General features: G+C 28.7%; 2 protein-coding genes across 2 annotated transcripts; both read left to right on the top strand.

Moving 5' to 3' along the window:
* The first annotated feature begins 4,419 nt into the window (after positions 1-4,419).
* LOC119679543 (suppressor of fused homolog) lies at positions 4,420-5,929 on the top strand. Its single transcript, XM_038091958.1, has one exon. The coding sequence runs from the start codon at positions 4,487-4,489 to the stop codon at positions 5,861-5,863; it is 1,377 nt and encodes a 458-aa protein (XP_037947886.1). The 5' UTR covers positions 4,420-4,486; the 3' UTR covers positions 5,864-5,929.
* Positions 5,930-7,151: 1,222 nt separating this feature from the next.
* On the top strand, positions 7,152-10,264 carry LOC119680749 (actin-related protein 1). Its single transcript, XM_038093709.1, has 7 exons — positions 7,152-7,324; positions 8,203-8,267; positions 8,329-8,503; positions 9,109-9,260; positions 9,332-9,641; positions 9,706-9,942; positions 10,000-10,264. The coding sequence occupies exons 1-7, from the start codon at positions 7,277-7,279 to the stop codon at positions 10,141-10,143; spliced, it is 1,131 nt and encodes a 376-aa protein (XP_037949637.1). The 5' UTR covers positions 7,152-7,276; the 3' UTR covers positions 10,144-10,264.
* Positions 10,265-12,126: the final 1,862 nt, after the last annotated feature.

The raw sequence follows: 12,126 nt of genomic DNA, 5'->3' as shown, positions 1-12,126 counted from the left end.
ATCTCTGCCAATCTAATATATATATTTTTTCGAGTTGATTCAAATTTTGATCGTCTTCCATATGTTGTAATTGTTAGCATTAACAATGTTGTATAGAAAATTAACCAATATATATTATTTTTTTATATGAAAGATTTTTAATCATTCATATGATTTTAAAAATAATTTTGAAAACTCAGAAACCTCTTAACTTTCAATTCAATTCGGGTGCTGATATCGTATTTTATGTCAAAAGTTTCACATGATGTGAATATCAAAATATGACAACATGAAGATTGATGAATGAAGTTTGTTGAGACAGTTTTTATAGTTCTATAACACTATGCTTACCTTAATCAGATTTATTTATAAGTTCATTTAGCTCTGTTGATGATTAGCTATTTAATATTATGTGGCGATTATCCGCATATCTACCAACTGTAGTGTTCTGGTAATCGACATTTAAGCATATTAATGTTATTTTTACTTATCATTTTTTTACTTATCATTAATCTTCTTTCAGCAAGATATACATATCTGATCCAACAGTCTACAATCGTATAAAAATAACGTCGTTAATTATTTGCTCTCCTGTAGTGTATCATCTTTCCTTTCATCAATATCTTCCAGTTCTAAATTAGTCAATGCTGATAAAATCTATCGAATATGCGAAATGGGAACCCAAAAAAATTGCGTATAATAGTTCATTCAATTCTCTAGTGCGTATGAGTATCAATAAATAAATTTATAAATGTTTACTGAAAAAACAGTTGTTAACTCGTTTCAGAGGTCACTTTCTGAAAAACGATGCATGAAAAAAGTAAAAAAATTCTTACAAGCTTACAAATTTAAAAGCTTTGAGAAAATGTGGTTTTCCGGAATTACAAATATTAAACAATAAAGTTTGCTTGACCATTTAAGTACAAGTATTGGTCTACTGCTATATTATTTTAAAAGATATTTAAACGACTAAAAGTTGGTATTAAAATTAGGACTTTGCTTTGACATGCTGTAGGTTACGTTAAGTTATCCCGGCGATCCAAAGAAGATTAACTTAGGCCTATTGGCCCGTTGTATTACCATATAATCGGCAAACTCAGAGTTTAAAACCACCTGGAACCTTTGGCGAACTTTAAAATGCTGTTTACTGGAAATTCGTGTAATTCTTGTATCTTTAGTTATTTAATCTGCAATAACCTGTAAATAAACCTCCCACAAAATTAATGTCTTTACGATGCTTCTCAGTGAGAGAATTGAATTTCCTTTTAGTGTAGAATGGCCCAATTGCATACAGATGCCTGATAATCGTTGAGTCTTCCCATCTTTTATTAAAAAGTTCAGTACAGAAAGAACTGAATAACAGTTTGCATAATGTTAACGATATGCCCAAATTGGTTAGGCGTTCCGAGTGAATTCCAGAAGCTCCCCTTCTGGGTAGCTCGTCTGCTTCACAATTGCCGAAAATATCCCTACCGGGAACCCAGACTGGAAATATATTGCGCTGCGTCGACATCTCGTTTAGAGATGTATAGCAGTTAAAAACTGTACTAGATGTAAATAGGACTCAAAACAATTACATTGACATTTCTGTAAATATTGAAAAAGCAGACTCATTCAGTTCCCGCACTTATGCTAAATAAATACGAAATTCCTACATATGGATATGCACGACAATAACAAGAAACCATCTGTTATTGAATTTATTGGTTAATGATAGGATGAAATATTAATTTTCATTTTAACGTCAATATTACGATAGTGACTATTTTACTTAATAAAAACTGCTGTATTTAATAGAGAGGTTTTAAAAAGTGGTGAACTACCACTGATGATGGGTATTTGGCATTACTCGAAACCGCCAAAAATTCAATTAATTAAAATATAATTCAATTAATTAAATACGTTATATTAATTAAGTTACAAGAGTTACCATCAATAGGTTGGCATGGAATACATGTTATGTTAAAATAGTGCTATAAGGAAAAAAACTTGGAAGGTTTATTGAAATTAAGAGATTAGAAAATAATAATATTACTGTATTTTCTTTAAAGAGGATTTGATATTAGAACTTCGCTTCTTCGTATATTCTTATAAATATGTGTACCTTTGAATGGTATAGCTTGCTTTTATACTATTATTATTAAAATGCACGAATGTTGGTTACGAAAGAAATAGGAAATAAATTTATAAAATATACAAAAATAAAAAACATATATATATAAATATTTACAATAAAATTGTAATAATCTGCGCATTTAAATGCGTCAAAAAAATTTTTCAGATTCAAGCGCCAATAAATGGAGCATCGGAAACTGGCACTTTAAAGTTTAAATCACCATTTGTTGAACTGAATAAATTGCTTAATATTTAAATCAATTTTTAAATAAAAGATATTGTCTCGACTTATAATTATTGAATTATGTCATTCTTATCTTCTATTTTGCTGTACTTTGATGAGATAGACAGTTATTGAACAATTATTTATCCGCACATCTCTCGGATGCTTATTTTCTGCCTTTCATTTTATTATACTATTATATTTATAAGGTAATTTCCTTCCTAACAAATATCGTTCAATTGTAGAAATTTAAAAATACTCTCGAATCAAATTTTTAAATTTTTATAAAAGTAATCATAAAATCCATTATATATATATATATATAACATACATAATATATATAGTAATTCTGCAAGAAGGCCATCTGTGTCTACATTGCGTTGTGAGTAGGTGCTGGAATTTCAACACGATCATTTTCGATCTCCAGAAATAGGTTTGATCTTGTCTTCGCCACATAACTTTACACAAATCCAGCTTTCCGCAATAAATCAACCAATTATTCAATCTAACATCAATATCGCAGATGCATCGGAAAACTCTTATCTCTTGAAGGTTGTGTCCTACCTTAAAACACAAATTATCAGAGGAGAAATCGTCGTTGCTTGAATTGTGATCGTCTTTACAATAGACGACATTTTTTTAATGAGTAAATTAAGAACTTAATTTGCATTGAAACCTATGTATAGGCACTTAATGTATATATATAAAGAAATCGTAACAAATATCGTAAAAACAATAGTACAATCGTTTTATCGCGAGACGTAAGCATGACAGGTATTCAATCAATGCAGTCACAATCACCAATTGTTGCTTTCAATGCAAAATAAAAAATTGATACTGACAGATAGAAAGTAAAATAAAATGACTACCCAGTCACGGTGACTTGACTCCGCAGTCCAAATCACCAAGTCATTAGGGTTGCATGATTATTATGGTTTTAAAGGTGCATCCACACTAAAGCGAACGCTTGCGAACGAACGAACTTTTGCAGGTACGATTACCTGCGAATGTTCGTTCCTTCGCAAGCGTTCACTTTGATGTGGATGTACCTTAATATGTCACTTTTGGCAGTAAAATGTCACTTTTGGCAGTGACATTTTACAAAAATGTTACAAAAGTTTACTTTTTTTTGTGTAAAAAATATACAATTAACAAAAATATAGTTACAGCTGCTGTGATTTTTCAATTGTTTTCAATTGTTACAGAATTATATACGTTCACAATTTTGATTCTTATCAACGTTGTTCGTATTTGAAACATTTTAAAACATAATTATTACACGAATACATATTTTGTAAAATTAGTGTTTTGACAAAATAAAATATGGAATTTTTTGAAATTGTTTGTTTTTAATATATCAGTTCTTTATTATTATGATTACAATTCTTTCAATCTTTGGTAATGAATTATATATTTATGTTATGTACAAGAATAAAAAAATAAAAAAATCACAATAATTTAGATTAGTACGATTTTTATCTTCTTCGTCGAACTTCAAAAACATTTAAAACGTCTCGTCAGACATTCTTAAAACATTTTTATATGTTTCGCGGTCTATATTTCGAAGTTCATTGCTTATAAAATCAAACGATCCTCTATGTATTCTATACTATATACTATGTATTGAAATACATAGTAACAGAGTGAAATAATTAAATAAAATTAATTGTTTTAAATGAAAATTTATTACTCAAGTACTTATATTCTCCTTTGACTTGTTATTGCATCAAAAGCAAAGGTTGATTTTTATTTCAATTATATTTCTAAGTGCAAATAAAAAACAGCTGATTGCGGAAATCTACAAAAGGATCATTTCGCATATTGGTTCGCAGAATACATCTATTATGCTTCTAAAACCTATTAACAATCTTTAAATTCAATTTTTAAACCGTATATCTTTTTATTAAATTTATACGTAATTTAAAATAAATAACAGAATATAAATATAAAAATTTTTAAGTATGCGCTACATACGAGCTATCTACTAATGATATAAATAAAAATTTATTGGATTTGCGAACACATTACCATTATATACTTTAATCTATTGTGAATACATTTTCTGTATTTGATCGAAGAAGATCGTTTGTATTGGTTTTTTTTGCAGGCTCAAATAAAATTGTTTGATTGTAATTAGAAGTTGTTGATTTATACTAAATAATTTTAAAAATGGAACCAAATGACACTCCAGTAAATAACCAGACACCAACAGGATTAATGGCGCTAATAGAACATTTGCAAAATACATATCCCGATCAAAAAAATCCATTACAAGTAACTACGGTATTAAAATATTGGCTAGGCGGAAAAGATCCCTTAGACTACATTAGTATGTACTCCAACAATGGTAATCCAGAGAAAGATATTCCACCACACTGGCACTACATAAGCTTTGGGTTAAGTGACTTGCATGGAGATGGACGAGTGCATGTACGTGAAAATGAAGAAATTAATAAGTCTGGAATGGGTTTCGAGCTTACATTTCGGTTACTTAAAACTGAAGCAGAAATTCATGCACAATCTGAAGGAAGACCACATCAGCGACCTCCAACTTGGCCAGCAACTCTTCTACAAACAATAGCTCGATATTGCTTTCAAACTGGTAATAGTTTGTGTGTAGGAGACAATATTCCTTGGCGACGAAGTTTGGATGGTAGCAATTCATCTATACAAAGTATACTTATAGCTCAAGATCCCCAACTCAGTAGTATTGAAACTCCATTTGGTATTGTGGATTTTTGCCAGATTGTTGGTGTAACAAACGAAGAACTTGAGCAAGCGTCACATTGGAATGGCCGTGGCGTATTAAATTATCTTCGTCAAGATCCTCAAACTGGTGGTGAATGGTTAATTACTAACATGGCTCGAAATCAAAGTATATTCGTACTTTTTCCAGAAACATTACTAAACTTACAAGATGATTTAGAGAAACAGGGATCAGATTTAGCTGGTATTAATGCTGCATTTACATTTCGTGAGATTAAACAAACACAAAGTTTAAAACAAGAGATTGATTTCAACAGCCTTAACGAGCAATGTGCTTTGGAAGAGAATAACAGAATACAAGACTCACAAATTAAACATGAAAATGGTAGCTTTTTACCATCAATGAACTTAAGTAGTAATTCTTTAGACAAATCTTGTCCTATTGAATATCAGCCGCAAGGATTGGATTGCATATCATTGGATAGTATTGAAATAACACTAGCTCCTTGTGCTGCAAAGTTTTTACTGTTAGCTATTAAGGATCGTATACGCCATGGACGACATTTCACTTTCAAAGCTCAACATTTAGCACTCACACTAGTAGCTGAGTCCGTAACTGGTTCCGTTGTGAGTAAAAATGATCCTTATGGTGTGATTGGTTATTGGATACAAGTATTAATTACTGATGATCTTATACCGCGTATGATGGAAGCCTTCCAGAATGCAAATTTAGACAAAATTGAAGTGACGCAACGTCTTGAGTTCGAATGGCCAGATAAGAAACTTAAGCTTATAATAGATAATCCAAGCACAATTTTTCCTACGACATTAAATCTATAATCTAAGTGTATAAAAAACAAGGAACACTCATTTGTCGCTATAGTGCCTTTTTATTATTGTATTATTGTAAGATATACTTTAATTAAAAAATTTTATTTTATATAATAGAATATCATAAATAAACAATTTAATGGTATATACTTATATAATATTAACTTTAAGCTCATTAAAAGAGAAAATAACATATTACTAATTTACATTTATCAAATTAATAAAATCTATAATATTAAGTTATAGTATATATAGTAAATTAATATTTATAACTATATAATGTCTTTACCTGTAAGCTAACTTTCTTTAATTTACATTTGTCAAATTAATAAAATCTTTTTTCTATTATGTTTTTTTAGTTCAGTTTTTATTCAGCATTTTAAAAAGTTTTTATTCAAATGTAAGTTGGTATTACATTAATATGTTCAAAAAGATATTGAATTTTACATAAAATAGCGCGGTCTCGTTAAAAGTAATGGAACTTCTATCTATAGTCGGCATGTGGGCTTGTTCACATTGATATCCACCAAAGAATACCAATAAAGGTATTCTTTGATATCCACAATTGTGAATATCAATAAATTCACAATTTGGATTCAAGGATCGTTATATTATACTTTTACAAAAACCAATATTCGGCGTGATGGTCACAACTATGCATTAAGAGAAGACCACTATATCGTAAAAAAATCTACTATATTAACACATTTGCAGAGTTGTACAGAAAAATAATCACCATTTTGAAGGAGATTTAAAACTTATCTTGACAAAAAGGATATTAACTTTTGTATGGGAAATCTGAGATTAACAAACGAGATTCTTGTCAAAGTATGTAATGTCATAAAGTAGATTTGCTTTCCATATAAAATTAAAAATTAATCTCGACCAAAACGAGATTAACTTTTGTATGGGAAATCTGCAATTATAATGTAAACGCAGTATTATAGACCTTTATATTAGACATTCAGTTAAACTCGATTTAATAAATTGTATGTTAGTTTAAAAGCAACACAAACGCTTAAATACGTCATCATATTATAAAATATATAATTAATATAATTTGAAAAATAGGTTCATACAAATTGAATACAGTGATCTCACATTAACAATAAATATAGGCGAAATTTTTAAAAATACTAAAATATAAGTCATAAAATTGTGTTATTAAATAATTAACAATATAAATATGTACCAAAACGTTTGACAGTTATTACGAAATGTGGAAACTCTGCCCTTTTTAATTATTTTTGAACTTTCTTAATTTACGATATTCTTTGGGAGTTGGTGGTGAATAGCGATTTGAATATTATTGTGAATTGTTGCATCAAATCATACCAAACAGAAGACACAAAAGAAATTACAAATTCGTAGGCAATTTCTGTGTAAATTCATTTCAAAGATATCAATAGTTTACGCACAAAAATGGAACCATATGATGTCGTAGTGAATCAACCAGTCGTCATTGATAATGTAAGTTAAATATTATAAAATATCTAATATTTATAAAGGAAAATTACAATACCAAAAATGTCGCTTATGACATCACCGTAACTCTTCTGCAGTTGTCTATATTTAAACACCGCTTTACACCCATATTTTTGTTGGGAAATCGTGTTAAAAAAAAAACAATAGATGACTAACCCACAAATCTACAAAATGTTTCAATAACTACCCAAAGTTATAAACATATTCTGCATACAAACATTTTTCATATGTGGACAAGATAAAACATTAAGTGTACTGTATAGTTTATATTCGAAGCTTTGAAATTTGATTTTTTACTTGTACCGCTTAAATTTAGTGGAGCAAACTGAATCATGCATTCCATACAACGAAATCAGTTTCGATATTGAAACGTTTAATATAATCAATAAGACAACCAACTCAAGGTGATCGCTATAGTTTAAACTATAGACATTGATTAATGAATTATTATATCCCTTTACTAATAATTATTAATAAATGGTAAGGTGACAAAATTTTACGAGAGATGTTGACAATGACTTCTACTGCTCAATAGTCCATAATCAAGAAACAAGCCCTATATTCAAAAGTACATAAAGTTTTCGTTGCAGCAGATATATTATCAAAAGCACTTCTGCAAAAACAAAAAACGGCACATTATGATGCAAATTCATCGCTTAATTAAGATTTTTATTTGGGACAAACACTTAACATTGTACTTGAAATTCAAGAATTTTTATAAACTCAAGTAATGTTTTAGAAAAGGTAAGCCATGTGCTTAAATTTTGACCGAAAAGTATTAAGTATATCTTGCTTAATTTATTTTACTATAGCATTGTATGTAATAATCCAGTAAAATGTTGTTAAATTGTATAATTTTACAGGGTTCTGGCGTAATCAAAGCAGGCTTTGCAGGAGAGCACATTCCGAAATGTAGATTTCCCAATTAGTAAGTTTTGTATTAGCAACAATAGAAACATATATTATTAAAGATTTTATCAATATTACAGCATAGGACGACCTAAGCATGTGCGTGTTATGGCGGGAGCTTTGGAAGGTGATATATTTGTTGGACCCAAAGCAGAAGAACATAGAGGACTTTTAAGTATACGATATCCAATGGAGCATGGTATAGTAACAGATTGGAATGACATGGAGAAAATATGGAGTTACATATATAGCAAGGTAGAGTAAATAAAACATATATTTACTAAATAATTTGTGATTTTCATTATTAAAAAAATAGAACAAAATATAATTGTAATACTAAAATTTTAATATCATATAAGATATGATACTAATAGACTAATTTCTTTGATTTTAGTCTTTTTTTTTAATTTTCATTAAAAATGATATCCATTATTTCTTCTGCGACTGCTGAAAACATTAAAAACTTTATAAAATGGTGTAAAAGTAGTTAGTTATTTTTCCTTAACTAACTAACCAATCTTTTATTGCAATTATATAAAAAAAATTAAAGTAAAAATAACATTTCTAAACTAAATTTGCACTTCATACTTTTCAAAAGAAAAATCAACTTTTAGAAAATAGAATATTACGGATAATAAAAGTTGTCCAAGTAAATCTAATTTGTAAGTGTCTACTGAATTTCGCTTTTGGCAATACAAAGCTATAATTGCTTAGAGAAAGTATACAAAACTATTTTTAAATGCTGATAGTGAGTTTCTTACTCACAAAACAAATAATCATTTCTACTTAAAAAAAAATAATATTTAATTACACTATTTTAGAATTATATGAAACCAAATATGTATTTGCATTTTTATTAGGAACAACTTGCAACTTTCACTGAAGATCATCCGGTACTTTTAACTGAGGCTCCACTTAATCCAAGAAGGAATCGAGAAAAGGCTGCTGAATTTTTTTTCGAAGGCATTAATGCACCTGCACTATTTGTATCCATGCAAGCCGTTTTAAGTCTGTAAGTTTTAATGAAATTGTATTCATATTTAAACATATCAATATTAATATATTATATATTGATCATCGCAGTTACGCAACTGGTCGGGTTACTGGTGTTGTACTTGACGCTGGTGATGGTGTAACACATGCAGTTCCAATATATGAAGGATTTGCAATGCCACACAGTATTATGCGTGTAGATATTGCTGGACGAGATGTAACACGCTATTTGAAAACATTAATTCGTAAAGAAGGTTTTAACTTCCGATCTACTGCAGAATTTGAAATTGTGCGTTCTATTAAAGAAAAGTGCTGTTATTTAGCAACTAATCCTCAAAAGGAAGAGACTGTGGAAACTGAAAAGTACTCATACACACTACCAGATGGTAAAACTTTAGAGGTTTGATATACAAATATCTTTTAAATTGAATAAAAAATTTAATATACATATATATTTTGTTTAGATTGGACAAGCGCGATTTAGAGCGCCTGAAGTACTCTTTCGGCCAGACTTACTTGGAGAAGAATGTGAAGGCATTCATGATGTTCTTATATATGCAATCGAAAAATCAGACATGGATCTTAGGAAAATGTTATATCAAAATATTGTACTTTCTGGAGGATCTACACTTTTTAAAGGTTTTGGTGATCGTTTACTTTGTGAATTAAGGAAACATTCATCGAAAGATCTTAAAATAAGAGTAAGTTTAACTTCACCATGTATAGTTAATAATTTCGTAAATAAAAATGTTTTATAGATTGCTGCTCCACAAGAGCGTTTATACTCTACTTGGATGGGTGGTTCAATTCTGGCTTCTTTAGATACATTTAAGAAAATGTGGATATCTAAAAGGGAATACGAAGAAGAAGGGCAGCGTGCAGTGCATAGGAAAACTTTTTAAAATGCAGATGCATATTTTTATATTATTTACTGTGAAAGTTTTGTCCTAGAACATTGTAACTATAAAAAATACCACGTATTAAATAACATTAAAAGTACGAAATAATGAATTTTAAAGCACAATGAATGCATAAGGTATTTATTTATTACAATATTTCTTAGCTCTTAATAATTTATTTGGGTGATTATCAAAATATTGTTTTATTGTTAGGCAATAAAAAAAAGTAATTGCTTTAATACTCAGAATATTGCATTAATATCAAGTCTAAAATAATTGTAAAAGAATGATACATTATAAACAGCTTAATAAATAAAATAATATTGATAGACATTTTCATGTCGTTTATTTAATATTTTCATTTTTCAAACTCTTTTTTAAACTTAATTAAATCGAACATTGTTAAAATAGTTAATAATTACAATTTGAAAAAACATTTTTATTTATTCTTAATATTTATTTTAATGTATTGCAAAAATACTAAATTAAAGAATCAGAACTCCCGAAATTAATTTCCATTCCTCTCAATTCTCATTTATACAGTGAAAATTTCCTCAAACGGATATATGTATAGTTGTTGTAACCCACAGGGATTTGCTTCTGTAGTCCTTTTTTGGGTGTGGCGAATAGCACTTGGTCGTCAAACTCAACAAGTGATTCCGGAACGTAGACCTGGCCGTCCTCGGAAACATATGTGTACTTCGTTTTTATTAGTTTCACAACAAAAAGTCAAAAATGCATTATAATTTCTTGGAATCCCACTATAATCTCACTTTTAATTAAAAATTAACGGTTTTAAAACTAATCTTGAAACAAAACTTCCTAGATTTAGTGGTTCGGATTGCCAAAGGTTTTAGGTGGTTCAGAACAATTCGTATACATATATAACTAAGTGCCAAGGACCACTATAAACAAAGACAATATCAAAAAGTCCGTTTGGATAACTTAACTACTTTTTACTGTCATTGAACTGTACTAAAGAAACAACAACTTTAAAAATTTATTTGTATTACAAAATTCATTTCTTAGATATTTGCTAAAACGTATTTTAATTTTTATAAAAATTAAGCGTATAGTAATTATATATTTGGGAAACTACTTATATAAAGTATTTTATAAAATAAAAATTGGGTTTAATATATAAAATATGTTTATTATTAGATTTTTTTTTATTTAACAAAAGGTTTTTATTTAACCTTTTTTATTTTATATTTACATTACAAATTATTTTATTTATATACAAATTAGTAAACGGTTTCTTGTTTTAAAGTTTTAAAAAAATATATTTTATTAAAATATTTTTATTATTGAATGTTTAACACTTATACAGAATTAATTTATTATTTAAATAAGATATTTAATTTTTAATCAATATATTCCGACGACTCAACTTATTTTTAGATTTTTAGGATTGGATTTCACCAATCCTATTATAGCTTCTTAAATTCATCAGAATATTCTAGAAGCTTCTTATCTCCATCCTATAGGATTGGAGCTTCTATTTTCACAGCGCCTCGTAAGCGTCTTTAGCTTTGGCGTCAATAGCGAGATGACGAGATTAATATCCAATAGTATTTGGACTATTGATCTCATCGATCAAGTATTTCAAATAATACTTGATATGTTTTCTGAAAGATACTTGCAGTTTGAAAAGAAAACAATTTGCAACAATGTTGCTCTAAGAAGTATAGGCATTAAGCCTGATTGAAATTAAATACACAATCGCGCGTAGGTGTTGTGAGATATTTTAGTGCGCAATACTTGGATGCGAATATATAATATACAAAAACTGTGTGTAAAGGCAAAGTGCCGTTATAGTAATACAGGGTGTTAACTTACATATTACAGTGAATTATAATATGAATTGTAATTTAATTTAAAGGGTCTCTGAATAGATAGCCAGGGCTTATTTACTAGATATCACGGCGCATAAGTTGAATTAAACAGGATAATTTTTATTTATTAGATATCTCAAAATCTTTTTGT

This window comes from Teleopsis dalmanni, chromosome 2 (genome assembly GCF_002237135.1).
Source record: "Teleopsis dalmanni isolate 2A chromosome 2, ASM223713v2, whole genome shotgun sequence".
NCBI lineage: Eukaryota > Metazoa > Arthropoda > Insecta > Diptera > Diopsidae > Teleopsis > Teleopsis dalmanni.
This window is presented reverse-complemented; position numbering and strand designations above follow the sequence as displayed.